The sequence below is a fragment of the Sapajus apella genome, unplaced genomic scaffold (assembly GCF_009761245.1).
Source record: "Sapajus apella isolate SASKATOON/1434 unplaced genomic scaffold, GSC_monkey_1.0 scaffold87, whole genome shotgun sequence".
Lineage (NCBI taxonomy): Eukaryota > Metazoa > Chordata > Mammalia > Primates > Cebidae > Sapajus > Sapajus apella.
Window position 1 is genome coordinate 2,609,257 of NW_022437027.1, and position 22,622 is coordinate 2,631,878.

At 38.5% G+C, this 22,622-nt stretch overlaps 1 protein-coding gene across 4 annotated transcripts in view; it reads right to left on the minus strand.

Annotated features, from left to right (window-relative positions):
* Positions 1-21,913, minus strand: part of EGF (epidermal growth factor) — a 90,856-nt gene extending 68,943 nt beyond the window's left edge. For all 4 annotated transcript variants that reach the window (XM_032254754.1, XM_032254756.1, XM_032254755.1 and 1 more), the window contains exons 1-5: positions 21,312-21,913; positions 5,122-5,321; positions 2,467-2,648; positions 1,833-2,060; positions 895-1,097 (exon numbers count right to left, since the gene is read on the minus strand). In XM_032254754.1, the coding sequence (XP_032110645.1) occupies positions 895-1,097; positions 1,833-2,060; positions 2,467-2,648; positions 5,122-5,321; positions 21,312-21,438 (940 nt within the window). In that variant the 5' untranslated portion in view covers positions 21,439-21,913. The remainder of the gene's footprint in view (positions 1-894; positions 1,098-1,832; positions 2,061-2,466; positions 2,649-5,121; positions 5,322-21,311) is intronic.
* Positions 21,914-22,622: the final 709 nt, after the last annotated feature.

Consider the following 22,622-nt stretch of genomic DNA (forward strand, 5'->3'; position numbering starts at 1 on the left):
CGGTGGCAGTAGAGAAGAGAAGTGGGCATTTGAAATGTATTTAGAAGGTAGAATGGAATGGGTTTGGTGTTGGATTAGAAATTGGGGGTGAGACAGTGGGAAAATTCAAAGATGGCCCTGTAGGACTCCAGAATATGGTATTCCAAAATAGGAAGGATTGTTGAGCTTCAAACAATTAAAAAGAAATAGATGCAGAAAAGCTCTCTCTCTCTCTCTCTCTCTCTCTCTCTCTCTCTAAATGTGAGACATAGATTTACAAAGGCAATAGGTACCCCCTCTCTACCAGGGATAATAAAAGTTAACCACTGAAGATAACTTTAGATTCTTATGGCCTGGCAATGGCTGCAGAGGTATCTACATTAACAAGCTTTATTAACTAGCCTTTATCTGCCATTTATTTGCCTTCCCCCAAGTTGCTGCTCATAGAAACTCAAAGTCCTTTTCCTCCGTCTTGCCACTTCTCTAAAAATTTACTGTTCTTTATTAAAGATATTATGTAAGCTGGCATTTAAAGCCACGTCTTTGAGAGCTACTCATTCCGCAGGTGTCTCCCATGTGTATACAAAATGTACATGTTAATGCATTTCTATTTGTTTTTCTTTCTTTTTTTTTCTTTTTTTGTAGAGACAGAGTCTTGCTATGCTGTCCAGGCTAGTCTCAAACTCCTGGCCTCAAGCAATCCTCCCACCTCAGCCTTCCAAAGTGCAGAGATTACAGGTGTGAGCCACCATGCCTGGCCTTCTATTTGTTTTTCTCTTGTTAATCTCTCTAAGAATATATGAGGATTGAAGAAAAAAATATTTTTTCCATCTATAATCCCTCAATGTCTGTCTTGAGCAGGTGAATGGGTGGGAACTATGTGTCAGACCCCGCTCAAGGTCAATGATGGCTCACCAGGCTTCTGAGCATCATCTTCTGCCTTGGGCTGTGTGAGTGGATGCACTACTTTCAGTTCACCAGGTGGTACGAATGATGGATTGAGGTTAATTTTAACCATATCCTTTCCAGTGTGTTTGTTGGCTATCCAAATTGTCTTTGTTTTCCATGTTGAATAGAAGATATGGTCACCAAAAAGGGACATTGCAAACAAATTGTGCCTAAAAAGCAACCACAAAAGAAAAATGAACAACAGAACATTTGTTCCTTGTCTTATTAAAGTTTCACTTCATTTCAATTTATTGTGTAAATTTCAACCACCTACCTTTTCAATTGTTTCTCATTCAGGTTTAGAAAAGTATATTAAGTTTAAAATTTTATTCATGTCATCATACTCTGAGCTAATAAATTATAATTTCTAGCTCCAGGTCCATTTTCTCATTCTTCTGTTAGTCATCCAATAAGTGTGATGAAAATGAGGAAGCGGATAGGAACAGGCTAAGAGTGGGTTTCTAGTGACATCGATTTCACATGACTAATTTCTGCCTTTTACCACAAACCTGGAAAGTCAGTAACTGGCATGATAGCAAATCATTGAAAGATAAAAATATATAACATAATAATTCAAAATAGAATAACTATGATCAACATGTGAGAACTATTATTTGCCAAATATTCTTATTTTTGTTTGTATTCATTTATTTTCCCTTCACAATAATCCCAAGAGACAGATACTATGATTATCCTCGCATTAAAGAAAACTGAGGATAAAAGAAGTTGTAGAACCTACTCAAAGTCACTCACCTAACATGGTAAATCTGGGGATGGAACTTAAATCTTTTGGCTTCATAATCTATGGGCTAACCCACTATATGAGTTTGGTTGACAAAAGTAAAATTGATTTCTCTCATGGATTTCAAATGATAATTATTTTATTTTACAAGAGTAAAACTTACTGTGTGTGATGTTTACTCATCTGTACAGAACCTCCATCATAATCACAGGAACAAATAAGAGAATTGCTTCCTTCTCTGTTGTACTGAATCCAAAACAGCCGCTTATCAAGCACATCCAATGACACAGCTGTTATTTTCTCTGATGTCTCTAACAGAGCCTTCACTTCCACACCATCGAGATCTGCTCTGTGAAGGCTGCCAGCCACCTCTGAAGACCAAAATAGAAACCTAAGGGCAAACACATTACATGGACACAAAAATGAATATATAGTGCCTTAAACGGCCAACTCTCTCAACATTTCAGCAGCTCTTGCACAGGGCAAGTTTGACTATTTTGAATGAAAATGTATTCAACAAGTATATACTGCCCTATTAGCAACATTACAAGTGATTTCAAGTTAGAAGGAGAATTATGCCTCTACAGCAGAACATCATGATAATTAGGAATATTTACGAAGGAATTCTGCCTCAGTTGAAATGCAGGCAACTGTCCTATAGAAAATGGTGCTTGTGTACTGCAAAAGAGGGCTTTGGTCTCAGTGAGAGGGTTCCTTTGAATTTAAAATGTTATAATTCTATCAATCTTCGCCATATTTGTAAACATATTTCAATGTCTGAATATAGCAGAATTTACCTTTCTACTGGATCAACTGCTATATTTGCAGGATCTTTTAAAGCACTGAAAAGAACATGGGAATTATTTCCTTTCATATCTGTTACTGTAATGATTCCTTCCTGTTGATTTGACCAAATAACTTCTTCATTTATCCAATTTATTGCCATTCCAGAAACATTTTTCTCTATATTATATACTCTCTGCAAAATCAAATTTAAAAATCGTTAATATTTCCCTCATTTACAACAAAATTATCTTAATGGTTATATATAAAAAGTCTATTCTTTTAAGTACTTGTCATTTTTATGCATTTCCAAAATTATTTAAATGATAAAATAGCCACAGATATGGTGCCTTTTTTTGATGCAGCATTATTAAACCTCCTGTGATGCCCAAGTAAATATTTCTGGAAGTAGTATTTATATTACAGCTTTGAAACTAAAAATTATGCTACACACTATTTAAATTAGGCAGCCAACCCTAATGAATTGATCGTTTCAACTATAGTAATAGGGAAATTTTCATGCAACCATAAAGATAGCTATTCAATTCCATTCGCTAATGGACTTTTCCACATCTACAACCGAACTCAATTCCAAGCTTTGCAGGATTTCCTTGGAATTTGAGCTTAAAGACATGAAGTCAATGAATTTCTCATTACAGCTCCCCTTATTCTTCTGGCCCTCCTCCTTCGATAGGCCTCTTCCTTTTCATGCCCTCACATTGTGACCAGAGTAGCAGGGCATCTTTTTATGCACCTCGGGCTGGGTTCCCAACTCTCATGATAAAAATGCCCAACCAAAACTTTTAATTTCCTAATTCCGGCCATACTCAGGTAAGCTGGTATTTTTGGGGAATGGAGGTTGCGAGGCGAGCAGAAGCCCCGATTTGTACTGTTAAAGATTTTCATGGTGTAAATATTCTACCACGGCAGACTTCCAGCTACCCATGACATCACTGAAATAAGATCTGGGCTGAAATCGTATCATCGCATGAGCCTGTGCTATTTCTACATCTCATACAAAGAAATCTAGCCAACTTATTTTACCAACTGCTAATATTAGGTTGTTGCAAAAGTAACTGGTGCTTTGGCCATTGAAAATAATGGTGCAGGCCAGGGGCGCAGTGGCTCACGCCTGTAATCCCAGCATTTTGGGAGGCTGAGGCAGGTGGATCACAAGGTCAAGAGACTGAGACCATCCTGGTCAAAATGGTGAAACTCTGTCTCTATTAAAAATACAAAAAAAATTAGCCGAGTTGTTGGTGAATGCCTGTAATCCCAGCTACTTGGGAGGCTGAGGCAGAAGAATGGCTTGAACCCGGGAGGCAGAGGCTGCAGTGAGCTGAGAATGTGCCATTTCACTCCAGCCTGGGCAACAAGAGTGAAAACTCTGTCTCAAAAAAAAAGCAAACAAAAAAAAAAACTGAAAATAATGGGGCAATTACTTTTGCACCAACCTAATACATTAATAAATTAGCTCAGCTAGGTATATTGTTTGCATTTTAACAGTTGTCCTTCATAAACAATGTTTTAACCGAAAGGAAGAACCATAAAGATGGAATTTTAGGTATCAGGTGGATCCTTTCCTAATGACTTGACATAAATTCACAACTATTTGAAGTATTTCTATGTTCTTGATAGGAAACCCTCCAGATTCTTAGACTCAAGAGTTTTAAACTATACTACCAGATATCTGGAGGATAATGAGTAGCCTTCCTTGACAAAAATGAGGTTAGCAATATTGGAGATGTGATAAAACATATTAGCACCTACTTGAAGCTTTTAAGAATAATTGGAAAGAGATTGAGCTAAAAACCAAAAAACATCATGCACTTTGTGTTGAGAATCAACTCTTAAAGTTTCTCTAGTCACGTGCTCTTTGTAATCCATCACCAAATTGAGAGAACATTCCCCCTGGGACTCACGTAAGGGTTCTACCAGTTGAAAAGAAAGATTAAGAATTTTTGTATGTACTTGAAGTAAAGTACTTTATATCTGTCATCTGCTTTATTATTTTTTTCCAGAGTGCAAGTACCTTGAGACTAAAAAGAAGAAATTTTTTCTTTCTACATGTCAGGTGCCAAAACCCATGACGGAGATTTTATACAGATAAAACAGGGTCTCTCAACCTCAGCAGTACTGACATTTTGGGCTGGATAATTCTTTATTCTGGAGCTGTTCTGCATAGTGTGAGATGTTTTGCAGCATCCCAGGCCCCTACCCACTAGATGCCTGGATCATCTCCACCTTCCTACCTCACCTACTTGTGTCAACCAAAAATGTTTCCAGACACTGGCAATTGTTCCCTCAGGGAAAAACTGCTCCCCACCTGAGAAATACTGGGGTACCATGAAAATAGCAAGAAATAATTATGCAAATAATCTATCTTAATCATAAAATGGTGATCTGACTTAATAAATTCGGATATTTTTCAAAATTATATTCATATCCTTACTTTCTCATTTTGGGGCTTCTGAATATCAACATGTGAACTTATTCAATAATATATTACCATATTACCACAAATGCAGATTAGATAGATGCCTATATTTGGCAGACACACATTTGAACTGGAATATAATTTTCATTTATCTATACATTAAGAACTCAATATATTATATTTGTCAGCCTGTATAAAAGCAGCTCAAATACTGCAGGTAATGGTATTTTACCTCTTGCCTTGACCCATTCAGGAAAACTCTTTGCAAAAGTTGTCTTTCTAAATCCACCCAATAGATTCTTTTCTCACTATAATGAAAATCCATGATCACTGAGACACCAGCATTCGCCACCAATTGCTCATAATTTGTTCCTTCCGTGTCAATCCTAAAGATACTATTTCCGTGGGAGAAAATTAAGAAGGGTGCAGGACCTGGGTGGGAAGAAAGAAACCAAAGTGTATATTTTCAATATTTTATCGCATTTAAACAGAATACCTCCCAATGACCACAAACACAAGCAGAAATAATTTTTAATTGCCCGTTTTCTGTTTAAAATCTATTGTACAGATAATAAAGAGTTCCCATAGATAGTCACACTTCATTTTGTAAATTTTCTCCACAAACTGATTCTAAGACATGAACATTGGTAAATTATGAAAAATGAACTATCTGAAGAGAAAGACACTTTTTACTATTATCCATAAATTATCTTTTTATGTTCATAAGGGAGCCACCTGCCATATTATATTGTGGAAAGTATCTAAGGATAACATTTAATGACATGAATTGGAACAAAAATTATAGATATTATCATTTTGGAAACGGACTCCTAGGGCCTTACCTATGACCAGAGCCTTCAGCAAAATGACCTAGAAGATGATGGTGAAAACTAGCAGGAGGTCTTACATGGAAGCAGGAAAAGTTGACATGCTGTTTCCGTTTCAGAATCCTTAAAGGTTCTGAAATATTTTGACCCCGTTAGCTTTGCCACATAAATACAGGATGCCCAAATAAATTTGAATTCCATATGTATATTGCATGGGACTTGCACTAAAATGTTTTCTCTGTTTACTTGAAATTCAAATTTAACTGGGCACTTTGCACTTTTATTTGCTAAGTCTGGGTGGCAAACCTCACTGGATTTCTTGGTTCCTTTAGGGCCTTGTTTGGTATCCTAATCCTGCACCTGGGGTCCTCTCCCATTCTAGGTGATGGCCCCAATATTCAATATTTACTTGGGAACCTGATCCCTTCCTGGGAAACCTCACCACTAATTACTATCAGACTCCATACTGAACTTGCCTTTGATGCTCTGAGATAACGCCAGAGGATGAAATTTGTTTCATTAAATCAAGTTAGTTTCCTTGGTCTTTCTCTCTTGCCCAAGTGTGAGGAAGCTTGGGCCACTCTGCCTTTAGAAAAATGATAGAATCACTGGGGTGAGTGGGGAACAGAGGGGAATTCTAACATATTCTTGCTTCTGTGGTGGGCTTACTCCATTCTGTTTTATCATTAAAAGTAGTACCTTAATATGACTTAATAAATGTGTTTATTGCTGTAAGCATTGAACAAAATGACGGGTTAACATCCTTTTACTCAGCGACTATGTTCTAGAGTCAGAAAACACTAACTCCGCTTTGGAGAGTACATTGTATTAAAGCTACAAGAGGCGGGGAGAACCGTAAGATCATGAGAGTTTGAAATAGGTGCCAGCATAAATGTCTGAGAGAATTCACTCAAATTATTCTTCCCAGATCTTTGCTACAACACAAGACCCCCAACACAGACATGTGGTGGGGGAGCCCATGCTGCACTGTGCTCCAGTTGTAGAATCACAGAGGCATCTTGGGAGTAAGGGAAAGGCCACCAGACAGAAAGCCAGAGGCCCGGTTTCCAGTCCTGGCCCCACCAGCTTCACTTCTCCGGACATCTCACAGGATCTTCCCTGCCTGTATCAGAGGATTATTATGGGGGAAAAAAGAAATTATAGATGTGAAAGTATGTTATTAATTGTGGAGGACTACATGTATATCATTTGCCATTGCTTTTCGCCACAACCAAGTTTTCACCACATAGGTTGTGCTACTGCTTGGATTCGAACTCAGGGACTAGAACATTGGTATAACTTGTCTCTAATACAGCAATTCATCATGGAGAAAAGGAAGGCATTAGGAAGACACACCTTAAACCCACAGCTACTAATTCATGGAACATTGATGATCACGGACATCTAGATTTATTTCTAACAGTTTTCTGCTATGTGTATCATGCATGCTCTGTAAGCTGAATAAATGTATCCAATACATATTGTTAATTTCCTAATGCACTGACATATTGATGAGATCAAGAAAACATTTATTAAAAATATTACTAGATGGGAGGTTTCCATGTAAAAAAAGGAGAAAGGAAAGGCACTTTAAACATTTTAATATTTCTTACTGCATAACACAGTACAATCCTCTGTACATAACAGGTACTCAAAAATTTTGAATAAATAAATTAATGAAGAAATAATTGTGTTCTGTTTTTTTTGAGCTGTTACCAATAGTAACAAAGCCATAGAAATAGATACGTCAAATTAATAAAAGATGAATCTATTCAACAGTACTTATTTTACTAGCAGCAATAATAACAAATGTTTACATCCTGACTGCATTTATCCTCAATATAACACTATGAACCAATAAATCAGAGGGAAAAGAGAAATCTCAAGAATTCTTAAATTCATAAAACACAAATTACAGCATTAACTTCTGTAACTTCTCAAAAAAATACAGGATAATAAAAATATGAAATCAAGGTATAAATAATACATTTGATTTCAGATTTTGCCCATCTAAGAGCAAATCATGGCATGTAATTCTTAGCAATTAGGAAGGCCCTAGATGTTTTCAAATTGTTTCCCCAAATTGTTTGTTCAAAAGAACCACCCAGGGTGCCTCTCTGTGAGTGTGTAAGTGGATGTTCATATTTTTTGCAGATTCCTACTCTTGAGATTCCAGTTAATCCGGTAGGGCTGAGCTGAGGGGTATGCATGTGTTTTTTGAACAGGTACTCCAGGTGATTCTCAGTCTTAGTGAACCTGGAAAACATGGATCTAATTAAGAGGAAATTCAGTGATGTTTCCCAAAGTCTCACCACTAATCGGTGGTAGACTTGGAATTAGAATCCAGGTACTACACTGCCAATCTAGTACACTTCCAATTCTACCCTGCCTTGGTCTGGGTTGCCATGTGTCAGGATATTACCATCTTCATTTTCTTTGTGTAACTAATCGTAATTCCATTCCCTCAGAGCAGTGTTTGTTTTTTCTACACTGTCAACATCATTTTTTTTTTTTTTTTTTTTGGAGATGGAGTCTCACTCTGACGCCCAGGCTGGAGCATAGTGGCACGATCGCAGCTCACTGCAACCTCCGCCTCCCAGGTTCAAGCGAGTCCCCTGCCTCAGCCTCCTGAGTAGCTGGGACTACAGGTGCCCACCACCATGACCAGCTAATTTTTGTAGTTTTGGTAGAGACAGGGTTTCACCATATTGGCCATGCTGGTCTCAAGCTCCTGACCTTGTGATCCGCCCGCCTCAGCCTCCCAAAGTGCTGGGATTACAGGCGTAAGCCACTGCGCCCAGCCAACATCATTTTATGTAAGTCAGAGCCCAGGCTACATTTTTAAGAATGAAATAAAATATAATTTTAAAGAAAATGAAACACTTTGAGAATTAAGGCTTTGTGAAATACCCATTATTCTCTTCTACCTATGGAAATGATAAATATGGTAATGTTTTTCAAACCTGTCAAGGACTCTGTAAACACAGGTGTGTGGTAGTCTGTGGATTTGAATGTCAGCAGGGTGTGCATGTTTGAACAGCTAAAGCTTTCCCATGTCAAAACCTACAGCATTTGTTTTGGGTGCAGTTCAGTAAGGGGGAAGTATATAGAAAATGAAACATTTCTAGGGAACACAAACCTTAACACAGCAAACAGGTCACAGCAAATGAATTAGAACCTCTGACTTCTCAACCTAGGGATTAGTAGGGGATCTTCAGGAATTAGAAGGAGTTCCGAATGTTTGGAGCATATTGAAGCTGTTCCTCAGTGACTTCAAAGAACTAGGACTACATCGCCCAGAGGTCAGTGATGAAAAGCAGGCTCTGCTTGAAGTAGGCAGCAGAAACAGAACATTTCATAACATGCACCCCTTCAACCTCTGTGAGTCTGAGGGAGTGGCCCCACAGGTGAGTGAAAAGAGACATTACCTGTCTTCTGCAGGCCTTGGGGGCAAACGTCATGAAAGCTAGTTAACACGTAAATGATAACCACAACCAGGTTAACAAGAAATCCTAGCTGTCTCTCAGGCCAACACTGCCACCTGCCCTCACCACCACAGGTTTTTTGCCCTAAATCTAGAGACAGACTGAAAGTTCACAAGATGAAGAAAGTGCAGAGGGAGCTTCCAGACCTCAAAAACTTCAGGGACACCATGAGAAAAGAATGTAGCTCTAAACTAATGGACCTACATAAGGAAGGCTGAGGCCTCCTCACACTGCTCCCACAGGAACAATATAAATGACTCTGAGAAGAGTCATTTATTACCACTCCGAAGCGGCTGACTTAAATGATAGCTTGGGTTTTATGAAGTACGGAAAGTATTCACTCTGAAAGACTATCTCATCTTCTCTTCAGTTACGGTACTTAAAAGAGCACTGTACTAGTCTGGTTTCACACTGCCATAAAGAGATACCCAAGACTGGGTAACTTACAAAGGCAAGAGGTTTAACTGACTCACAGTTCCACATGGCTGGGGAGGCCTCGGGAAACTTATAATCATGGCGTAAGGCAAAGGGGAAGCAAGGACGTTCTTCACATGGTGGCAGGAGAGAGAAGAAAGAGCAAAGCAGGGAAGCCCCTTATAAAACCATCAGGTCTCGTGAGAACTCACTCACTGTCGCGAGAACACCACTAGGGAAACCAGCCCCGGGATCCAATCACTTCCCACCACATTTCTCCCTCAACACCTGGGATTATAATTCAAGATGAAATTTGGGTGGGAACACATAGCCAAACTATATCAAGCACAAATGCAGTTTTTGGACAATCACAGCTTTCTTCTCAGTTTATTCATTCATGTCAAAATTCAGGTCAGGTGAGAGAGGGAAGCCAGGTGATTTAAAAATAATACACCCAGAAAGAAAAGCCAGGAGATTTGAATTTAAGTCTTAATTATGTAAAAAATGCTCTGAAACTCCTTTTGTTCCCCAAAATTGTGAATGAAGATTGACTACAGTAGTGATAGAAATGTGTCATCTGGGGCAGAAAATAAGCCCCTACCTACACCCAACCACATTCACATGTAAGCTGAAAAGGCTTACTTCCCAGATCCCCAGGATATTAATTGAGACTAGCAAGTTCTACAACATAAAACTTTTTTGTCTCGTTTTGTTTTTCAACAGGACTTCTCAGTCTTTAATGTGCTATTACTCTAAGAGATTGGGTGGTGAATTTCATCAGAATAATTTTAGTCAACATATGGTGTGTTATCTCTGGGGTAGCACATTAAATGCATTATTTCATTTAATTGGAGAACACTAGGAGGTAAATGCTCTCAACATATCTATTTTATGGAAGAAGAAAGGAAAGTTTCAAACAGCTAACGTGCCCCAAGTCACAAGGCCAATAAATAGTGGAGTAGGGATACAGAGCTATGCCTTTCTCATCACAGACCCTAGCTTTTAAAGACCAAGCTATACTGCTTATCTAAATATACCAGAAATTGTTTAGTGTGTTACAGTTCAATTGTGTCAAAGAACCCACTTCAGGAAACACTGTTCTAGGCATATTCACCACAAGGCTGGGTTCCCTACATTTATCTCCCAGAAATTAATTATAAAGCAGGTCCCTTTAAACAGATTCCTATAATTACATCACCTGAATAATTTTATATTTACTTCTATAATGTGTTGCATTTGTAAACAAAAAGCAAAATTCTAAGCCTCCCAACAAACTGAATGAAACCCTCCTCTCAGCCAAGGGCATTTTAAAGTTAACCTGAAAAACTAGTTCAGGTCATGATGGGAAGTGAAGGCTGGACATGCCTTATTATACCCTCCTCCCATTGGAATTCAGGCACAGCTGACCAGCATTAACATTTAAAGAACGATCTTAAGATTGACAAAACAGATTTTTTGTAGCAATAGGACAACCAAATTCCAGCCTGGCTCTAGTGTAACGTCACATGGCAAGTAGAAGACACTGAAAGAAATCAAAGTATTTTATCCCAAAATGTATTTCTTTAACATTTTGAAACAGCCCTGCAAAGCTGTCTCTTGTGGAGAAAATCTACATTCTGCAGAAAAAAACCCTTTCATTTCCAGTCGTTCCCCTGATCCAGGAGAGAATTAACTAAGGGTTTGGCACCATTTTAGATCTTATAAGAGCTCCGAAGCCTGCTATCTGGAGGCTTCATCTGCATAATAAAACCTTGCTCTCCACAACCCTTTATTTTAACCCAGACATTCCTTTCTATTAATTCCAGGTCCTTAGATGATAAGCCTTTTAATCAATTACCAATCAGAAAATCTTTGAAAATTTTTCTGTGACCTGGAACCTACCCCACCTAACCTTGCCTTTGAGTTGCCCTGCCTTTCCTGATCAAACCAATGTGCATCTTACATGTATTGATTGAGGTTTAGGTTGAAGTTTATTGGTTTGCTTATAGATGCCTAATTAGTCCCACACCCTTTGTTGGAAAAGACTGGTCTTTCTCCATTAAATTGCTTTAACATCTTTGTTAAATATCAAATGAGTATACTTGTGTGAGTTCGTTTCTGAACTTTCTCTTCTGTTCTATTAATTTATGTGTCTATCTCTTAGCCAATACTACAGCTCAGTATAACTTTTAAAACTCATAATAATGCAGTTTTGCAGAACAGTGAACCGTTATGATGTTCCTTTGCTGTAGGTAATCCTCAATCTTAAGTAAGCATGTTTAAACACACCTCAGCTTTTCAACATAAATTATGCTCTATTTTATTTAAAGACTACCACTACTAGACTAACATAAATTTACCAACATTAAAGCATTAGAAAAGTTTTTGCAAATGTTTCACACACACACACACACACACACACACACACACACACACACACAGAGCAAAATTCAGAAATCACTATCCTGATCTGTCTACTGAGTTTTGCATCTACTTTTGAACATGTCTCTGGTGGACATCTCTAATCAGGAATGTCCCACAGTCCCAAAATTCCCTCTGCATGTTAAAAATTGTTATTACATAACACCTTCTGATTGGTTTGTTTACTGAAAAGCTTGAGTTTGATGAAAAATCTAAAGTTTAATATGTTTTGATATTCGGTTTTTGACAGCTGTTATAAACAAAAAGAATTATTCACAATTATGTCTATATCAAATAAAATAAATGCACCCTTGGCCGTATTTACAAAATCACGAAATTTACTTTTTAATTACATGCCTCAATTATTCACAAATTTTGTTGAATTAAGCCAGCAAATTTTATCTTCTAGATTTTAAACAGTAAATGAAAACTAACCAGAAGGCATTGCATTTTATGTTTTGTTTTGTTTTTTTAATTTTTTTTTTATTGTACTTTAGGTTCTGGGGGAGATGTGCAGATCATGCAGGATTGTTGCATAGGTACGTACATAGCAATGCATTTTATACTTTTAACAAGTGAATTTAAAAACACGAAAACTGCACTTGGAAGATTTTAAAAATAATTTAGAAAGCTGTTTGCAAACGTTTTAAAGGTGCAGACAGAGTTTTTAATAGGTGATGTATTGGCATTGATTCAACAATAAAATCACATAACAATGGAAACATCTCTAATATCTATCTTCAAACTGCTGTCTTCATATACAAATTTTTTACAGTGAGTAGTCACTTTCACACTTACTAAAATGTCATCTATAATTCGGATAAAGTTGTGTTGTTTTAGTTATTTTTGGGTAGCATACTACCGACATCTCTCTGTAATCACAAAAATAAAAAAAGCCAAAAAATTTTAAACACATGTCCTTTTTGCTTCTTCTTCTTAAGATGGCATCTCACTCTGTTGTCCAAGCTGGAGTGCAGTAGCACAATCATAGCTCACTGCAGCCTTGAACTCCTGGGCTCAAGAGATCCTCTGGCCTCAGCCTCCTGAAAAGCCAAGACTACAGACACATACCACCATGTCCAGCTACGTTTTTAAGTTCTTTATAGAGACAGGGTCTCCTATGTTGCCTAGGCTGGTCACAAACTCTGGCCTCAAGCAATCCTCCTGCTTGGGCCTCCCAAAGTGCTAGGATTACAGGAGTGAGGCACAGCGCCCAGCCAACACTTGTCCTTTTTTTAAAAAAAGAATAACGTGACATTTGAGTGTTCTGTTAAGTGCTTTGCTTCAAGATACTTTGTGGAAAGCATGCAAGACAAATATTTTTATGATTACTCCCCATCAAATACAAAGTATTATAAAGAGACTAGTTAGTTTTGTTTTTACAGGAGTAACTACATCAGTGACATTCCATAGCGCTTGATGCAATTCCAGTTTCAACTTCTTTGCCACACAGCCTTGCTGTGAAGACTGTGGGCCTCTCTCTGTCATCTCACCAAGAATGCTTTTCAGTTGACGTTCTAGTAAGTCCAGTGGCTCTACCACTGCTAAACACAGTTATACTATTTTTTTTGTAGAACATTTTTTAACATATAGAAAAAGTCACTTCTGACTTGTGAGAACTTTCACTGAGAAAATTTCTTCTCTGGTGCATTTTTCCCTTATTCTCTCATAGAAAAGAATATGATAGTGGCTAAGGTTACTGGCACTGGAGACAGAGTACTTGTGTTGACTCTATTGGCTCCAATACTCTGGGCTGTGTGACCTTCAGCACATGACTTGACCTCTCTGTATCTTGGTTTCTTCAACTGCAAAAATAAAATGGGAATAATGGTAATACTTACCTCATGGATTGTCAAAAAGAATAAGTAAAGTAATTCATGTAAAGTGCTTAAAATCTTGTCTGACACATAGTGAGTTCTCAGTAAATGTTGACTATTAGTTTCTAGAAAATACCATAAGCTGTGATATATTAGAGGCACCTTTACTTTCATTCAACAGTATAATTGCTTAGTATTTATTTCATCACATTTTTGTTGATTCTTTCTGTACAGTTTTCAGCAGTATTTGCTTACAGAGGAACACATTTTAATTTGTTGTCTTCTGGTTTTCCATGTATTATTTTAGCAATATTTTACCACCACAGGAAGCAGGAGGAACAAGTGTTTCACCAATAATATCAGGCTTTTCCTCTTTTGCCTTAAGAAACCTCAAGAGAGGCTTCTGACTTTTTTAACTAAGTTTAGTAAATAGAGTCTTAACTATCATAACTTTGAACACAACTGTAAAAATTATTTAAAAAATCATTTTCAGATCTGAATACCCATTTTCAAATCTATTGTTTGTCTTGATGGTTTCATGTTATCATTATCATCTCCCCAGGTACATTTTATAATTTTTGTGAGGTTCGTCACTAATAATAACAATTGTAAATCCATTTTTCAGGCTCTCTTCTTGTTAATTTCTCTTTTAAACTTCTTTTTTTTGGTAAAATCTACAGAGATCTGCATTGCTTTCAGCTCTTAGGTAGCCAACAAAATGCTCATTCTAGGAATAAGAGAGGTGTCAAGGCTGCCCTTTCCTCATTCTCTTGAGTTTGCAATATTAGTGTTGTCTGCAATCTTTAGTTTCTCTGTAGGAAGGTGTCTGAGACACTTGCTGAATTTTGTAAGAGTTAGTTTTGATAAAACCAAACAACATGATCTGTAAGTCAACAGGTAAACTGCTGACTGAGCTCTGGAGCCCCATTGTCCTGCCAGGGAACCCTGTGTATGTGGATCGGTGATGTCTCCACTGTCAGCCCAAGCACATAGTGTCCAATTAACACTTGTTGACTTGATTTGAATTAGTTAATGGCTATAATTTATATTAAAGAAAATTTCATTTATAGAAGTTCTACTTTCAAAGTTCTTTCAACATAGAGAACTAGATATATTAGGAAAGTTTTCCTAAACCAACTTAAAACTATTAATACTTTTTGGTAGAAAGAACTAATAAAATCATTACATTGATGGATTTTCAACAATCAATCTTGAGAGGTGTCATGTGCATTGTAAACTCAGCAGAATAAAAGTCCAGGGTCCTGGGTTATATTCTCATAGGACCTGAGGAGCTACTTCATCTATCTAGATCTCAGCCTCTCATCCATAATATGAAGCAGTTGGGCTAAATGACCTTAAAGTTCCTTTGTAATTTGACATTTATCAATTTAATTCATATTCTGTCTGCACTATAGAATTCAATAATTTTCTTTTTTATGGCGCTTTGGCAAGGAGGCTTAAACTTGTGGTAAATTTCTGCATATTATCTTAACTCTATTTTCTATCAATTGTTTCCTTTTCTGTTTATTGGAATTTCAAACATAAAACCAATAATGTGTCCTAGGCCAGGCATGGGGGCTCATACCTATAATCCCAGCACTTTGGGAGGCCAAGGTGGGTGGATCTCTTGGGCCCAGGAGTTCAAGACCAGCCTGGGCAACATGGTGAAATCCTGTCTCTACTAAAAATACAAAAATTAGTTGGGTGTCCTGGCGCACACCTGTAGTTCCATCTACTCAGGAAACTGATGTGGGAGGATCACCTGAGCTCAGGAAGTCAAGGCTGCTGTGTGCCTTGATTGCGCCATTGCCCTCCAGCCTTGGTGACAGGAGTGAGGCTCTGTCTCAAAAAATAATCATAATAATTTTAAAACGTGTCATCATGATCCTTACTAAGGAAAGTAAAACAATAACTTAAATAACCTCCCCCAAGTGACACTAAACACCCAATATTCTGAAGGAATTCTAAAAATTAATCTACTGATTAAATCTGTAAAAAATTTATTGGAGCTACAAAATTTGGTGTAAGTGCCACTTATACTGGACACAATTATCTTCTCTTCTTTTTAGCTAGCTTTAAATTTAGTTTCTCAAATTGAAAGGATAAACACATAAATATTTGCCTATAGATAGTACATTCTGAGTGTTTCTAGACAAATAGATAAAAATGAGGTAAAATTAAGAAGTGTAGGAGTCTTGATATTTCCCGAGTCCAATTTCATTGTTCTCATTAATCCTACCCTGGTCATTAAGTTCTGGGCCCTACCTATATATATATATATATGTACCTATAGGTATAGCTATGTAAATAGAGAGAAAAAATAATTTATATAATTTTCTTGAAGGCATATATAAAAATGGAAAGATTAACTGTTTAAAAAATAATTAATGGGGAATGTGTGTCATATGTTAGGATAATGAAAAAGATAATTTTAAAAAATCACAAAGAACCTGCTGGTTAAGGACTTAGTTCATCCCAGGAAACTAACTTTAGACTTCTCTAAGCATTGTTGAAAATTTGAAGAAATGGGTTTTAGAAAAATTATAGACAGCAAAGGTGTTTCTAATATGTCTCATTTATGGTTTTTGGTGGAGAGTAATAGTAATGTGGGTGACACACGCCTGTAGTCCCAGCTACTCGGGATGCTGAGGCAGGAGAACTGCTTGAACCCAGGAGGCGGAGGTTGCAGTGAGCTGAGATCATGCCACTGTACTCCAGCCTGGGCAACAAAGAAAAATCCGTCTGTAAAAAATTCCGTCTGTAAAATAAAAAGCAACTGATTAGATGGGCTCAATAGAAGCCCAAACCTCAACATCACACAATATGCCCTTGTAACAAACCTGAACATATACCCCTGAATCTAAAGTAAAAACTGAAATTAAAACAGACAAAAAACTAAAAGCTAAAAAAAAACCCAACCAATCACACTACACAAGGCATAATCTGAAACGGATTTTCATAAAGGCAGATTTGTAAATTATAAAGTAAGGGTTTTAATTTACTTGAGCCAAATTACTAGTCCGTTTACTTTCTTTTTTTTTTTTGAGACAGAGTATTGCTCTGTCACCTAGGATGGAGAGGTGCAGTGGCGTGATTTCAGCTCACTGCAACCTCCACCTCCTGGGTTCAAGAGATTCTCTTGCCTCAGCCTCCCGAGTAGCTGGGATTACAGGCGCACACCACCACGCTCAGCTAATTTTTGTACTTTTAGTACAGACAGAGTTTTGCCATGTTGGTCAGGCTGGTCTCGAACTCCTGACCTCATGATCCTCCTGCCTCAGCCTCCCAAAGTGCTGGGATTACAGGCGTGAGCCACCGTGCCTCTTCTACTCCTTTTACTTTTGATGGAAGCAATCAATTATTTGCTCTACCCTGAACACAACCAAATGGTTCTCACCTTCCAACTTCTAAATTGAATGTCACACATTTAGGCCAGCTCAAATTAGCCCCAAAATGTAAATTCATTAAGAAAATTAATATGCCTTTAATAGCTTTAAAAATCCTTCATGAAAGGGTTCCACATACAGGTATTGATCGACTTACGACCTATGCAACTTACAACCATTCGACTTTACGACCACAATCGCTAGCCACGACTGCTCCGCGTCTGGCAGCGCAAATGTTGCCCAGCTGGGCATACGACAGTACGGACCAGCTTCCGGCAGCACTACCATCTCCGCGTGCATATAGCCTACTCAACTTACAGCCAAATCGTGTTACGACCAGTCTGTCGGAACCAATCATGGTCGTAAGTCGAGCACTAGCTGTATAGACAAAAATACGCAAAAAATTGAAATAATCACTAAGAGTTTCAAGTGGCTTGTTTTTCCTGCTGTTAAAATAACATTATTACCAGTAAGAAACTTAACAAACAGGCTTAATTTGCAATGAATGGAATTTTTTATCAGTTGGTATAAGAAAAAGACAAATACCAGAGCCGCAGTTCCACAAGGGTACTTACGCAAATCAAGTTGATATGTTTTTGTATTTTTAATAAACATTTCTTCTGATTACAAAAATATGAATTTTTGTATTTTGAAATTACTTTGACTGTAATTTTTAATGTTGTAGAACTATTCTTGGGTTTTTCAATATGGCATTTTGTCATGTATAAAAAATGTTCAATGATCACAGGCAAAACCAAGCCACATTTGGAAAATGCTATTACATCCATAAAAATAAGTTTTGGAACAACAAAAACATTAATAGAATCTCAGGCTTATCAAGTGTTTATTATATGCCAAGCTCTGTTTTGTGCACTTTACACACATTAACTTAGTGGTTCTAAACCCAGGCTATTGGTTAGAATCACCAAGAGAACATTAAAAAAAAATGAGACCTAGATTTCAATCCCAGAAGAGTCTGTGATCCAGACTGCCTGGGGCGGTCACCCGAACACTGGTGATTCTAATGTGCAGCCAGCCTTGAAAATGAATACATTAACGCAATACTGACAAGAGTCCCAGGAAGAGGGTACAATTACCTTCATTTTAGAGTAAGGAAAATGAGACACAGTTCACAAGCAGCAGAAATGGGATTGGAACACAGGCAGGCAATCTGTCTCCAAAACTGATGCTCTTTACCCTAAGCTCTACTACCCCTCAATGACCAAAAAACCACTGAATATTTGGAGGATAGTTTCACTGGAGTTAATAAAAAAAAAAACCTTCACGTAACCCTGACTGAAAAAACAAACAAGCTCCTGGTCTCAGAATTACTCTGGTTTGCCCCTGACTGGGAAGCTGACCAAGCATTAGCCGGTGCTGAAATCAGTGATTTCACTGTTTACTACTAAAAGTGATCAACCGAGTTGGCTAACGTAGTGCCACCCAGGATCCCTCCTACAGCTGGGAGACTGTACTTCTTCTTACCCTTTATTTACCAAAAAGTTCATGTAAATAATGTAGGTACAGATGCCAAACAGGAGCCGTTTCTTTTCCAACTGCTGTCTGTCCTCCAGGGTAAATAGCCTTGAAAGTTCAGAAACCATGCCAGCAGTTTTCTTGCCTGCTCTCCTCACCTTCTGTAGCTCAAGTAGAAGCTAAGTGAATACTCGGTTAATTTGTTTAAAAGCAGGGAGGGGAAGGGGAATAGAAAGAAACCTAATTGTGTTGCTATGACTTGAGCAGCTGCATGAGTAATAATCCTGCGTAAATTCACCTGAATACTGTGAGATCACAAAGCATTCTTCCTGCTCTATCTCAATGCCAAGGGCAAGAAATAAGGCAAGTAGAATTTAAATGAGGGAAAAATAGATGATGGTACCATATCTATTTAGGGAGGAGAAAGAAATACTATCCTCTGAAATGCACGCAGTGACAGAGGGTGACCCAGGCAGTTAGCAGCTAACATGAGATCGCGAGTGTAAAGTACGGGGTTTAAACCAGTGACTTGCAAGAAATGAGGAAGCAGAGAGGCAGGGAGTCACAAAGTGGCATCCACATATTCCACACTCCGTGGATCCGTGCCATGTCACTGCGCTGTTCAAGTAAGACATATCATCATATGACTTGATCAAAGAGATTTAGCCAAGACGTGGAGCCCAAGAGGACATTAATTGAGCACACTCTGCTAAGCACCATGCTTTGGTACATACTTGGTTATCTCATGTGACTCCCCGCAAAAATCCTAAAAGCAGTGGGTGAGGGTTTTATTTCCCAGAGATATTCTAAGGTAACTCAGCTATCAAGTTAGTAGCATGGATATGAAACGAGGTTTGTTTGCTTCTAAAACCTGTGGTTCCTTCCATTTTGTGACACAGTCTCCCCAACTCATTGTTTCTATCCTGGGTTTTATGTTTATTGGGTACAACCTAGCTCAATGAAGGCACTTCTGAGCCACCATCAGGGGTGGCAAGGAAAACAAGGCATAGACTTGCTTGCCAGCCAGAAATCAAACTATTCTGAGATCCTAGAGCCAACCATTAAAGCTCATTTTTGTAATTTCCTGGGTTCTGCTTCAGCAACTTGGGTTCTTCTTTCCTAGCTACTGGCTGCCTGATAGATTGACCCAACTGTCACCCCTCACATCCCATACAAATGACTGCCCAACTCTAGATATTTGCCAGCTACTCCCAGGAACATTCTCCCACCCCAAAGGGGCTCCAGTCCATTTGATATAACTGTATACAAAAGTTTTACTTCTGCCTCCAACAGCTGAGTCTAAGGTTCATGAGGTCACTTTTGTCATTTGTCAGCCTCTTTTTGTTGCCGTTCTCTAAGACTATGTCATTAGCAGATCAGAGAAAGACACCTCATTCATACACAAGAATTTGCTGAGTACACACTATGGAAGCAGAAATGTCCTAAGTGCTGTGGACATAGAGATCATTAGGACTCAGCCTTTCTTTCAAATATCCTAGAGTTCTGCTCACCTGTTACAAGTAGTGCCACCTGAGAACAGAATCCAGAGATTCTGAGCAGAAGCACCTGATTTCCTCATTGGGAACTTCCTTAATGAGTGAGCCAGGACAGCAGCCTGGCTTTGGCAGTTTGGCTCCGTTCTGCTCTCTTTATTCAAACTATTGCGCACTGTCTTCCAGAGGTGTCTCTCCTGGAAACTGTACTGTGTTTTCCCCCTCCATCTATCTCTTTTTAAAAGTCAGATCCCATCTCAAAGAGCAAGCTGACAAGAATGGAATGTCGGAGCAGCTTATACTCTCTCTCATCGATGGAGGTGGCTGCCTTGTCTGAGCAGCAGGTTGGAGACCCACCCAAGGATTCAACAAATGAATTAACAGAGAGAGAATGTTTTTCAGGCAATATCTTTTGGCAGGAATGTAATTCGCCTTCAGTCAAGCTCCCATTTCCCCTTGGCGATAAATCCATTTAATATGAGAGGACAGTGTGGCTTATTTGCCCATTGTCATATTTGGCAGTTCTCAGAGTTACAATGCATCCATTACTAAAACTCCGGAGTCGTGTCAGTCTCAGAAACAGCGAGAGTGGGGAGAAAGTGAAGGAGGTTGAAATTGAAACTTAGGTTAATTCTCACAATTACCTTTGTTTACAGTTCCCTTCCCATTTTTCACTAATTCTTAGCAACTTCTGAATTCTTACACAAAGCTTTCAGAAGGAAGGATTTTTTTTCTTTGTGGCTGAAGAGTTTCAAATAGGCAAACAAAAAATTAACCATCTGTTTCCCTAGTTTCCAATATAAAGCCAATCAACTAGATGTTAATTACTCGTCTTGTCAGAATAAAAACTGAAGTTTCCATGAAATGTTCTGCTAGTTTAAAATGAGGTATATTCATTCACATACACACTGAAGTACAGGATGAGAGTTATAAATTTTTAGTTGGTAGCACATTAGCTCTAATGGCCAGTATGAAAATAAACATGCATCAGAAAACAAAAATTAAGCCACTGTACACACCCAAAGACAAACTTTTTTAAATGCCCAAGTATATAGGATTGATTCAACGGAGATGTGAGGGCAGTTTCCCAGAGACCTGGAGCACCCTTTCATTGGATTACTTACCCATGCAAGTAGAATTCCCATTTCCTGCGGGAGTACCTTCAGAACAGCTCCAGTGCTGCAGTGCAGACAGACTTACAAAACTAAATTTTAAAACTACTGGCAACAGAATGATAAGAGTGAGCAGCATAATCTTGATGGGTTTGAACTTTCAAAAGAAAACAACTTGATTTTCCTGGAGCATGGCCTGGGCAAGGTAAGTGTGTCTGACCCCAAACGCGGCTGCCTCAGCGGAGCCTTGGCCCTGGGGCATGTTTTACCCTCCTGTTGTGCTGTTGCCCTCCAGCTCTTTCTTCCACTGACAGAACTTCCCAATGCAGCCTGCCAAGGGATGCCACAGGGAAGATTTCTTTATCTACGTTTCTTTGGAAGCCACTAAGAAATACCTGGCACCCTTATGACAAATTTCACAGAGTTTAACAGCCCCGCTCTGGCGGCCTGAGGCTGACTTCACTGTGACAGATAGAGCAAGGCAAAGGGTTAGAGAGGAAAAAGAAAGGAAAGAACTGATGGAAAGTTCCAGCCACAGCCCTTGGATGGGGCTGAAAGAAGAAATACGGAGATACGATTCCTCTCCCAACACAGTTTCTCTTTTTGAAAAGTGGAATGACTCAGCTTTGCTTTTTAAAGCTCTTCAGGCTCCACCCCCTTTCCTTTAGTGACACTTGAGTGAGCCTCTGTTTGCAAATGAGAATGCGAGCAATTCCTCCACACAGGAAAGCAGGGATGGCTGCCAAAGAGGAGATAACTTCCTGCTCACCATAAATATCCTGGGCAGAACAGGGAGAGAGGAGTTAAGGGGCTGTGGAGGAGCTCATGGTGTCTTGGCAGGACCTGCTAAATATTGGCTATATTTTAATGTCTTGAAGGATGGAGACAAAATTAAACCATCCAGTATAAATCAATGATGAGCAACACTGCTGATAGTTTGGATTGATAATAATTGATCGTTCACATGAGCAATACTAAAGATAGCTCACCTTCGGCTCATTATTTGAACAAAATGTCAATACCAATGCACATTCCAGAAGCTTAATCTTCTTTTTTCTCTTTCTCCTGTATAGTTTATAGCGGAATTTGAAAGATTATTCTTTCCAAGTCAAAGGGAAATCCCTGAAGCCAAATGAAGAGATACAGTATGCACACATACCTTTTCTTTCAGCATGAGCATGATAAAACATCACCGGGGCCAGGAGTGCAGGGAAAAGAGTGGATTGTTATTGTAGGGCCGTGGAAAAAATAAGCTAACAGTGCAAAAGCTGGGAAGCACTGGAAATCCAGCACAACAGAATGCTATTCCTTCTCAGATAATTT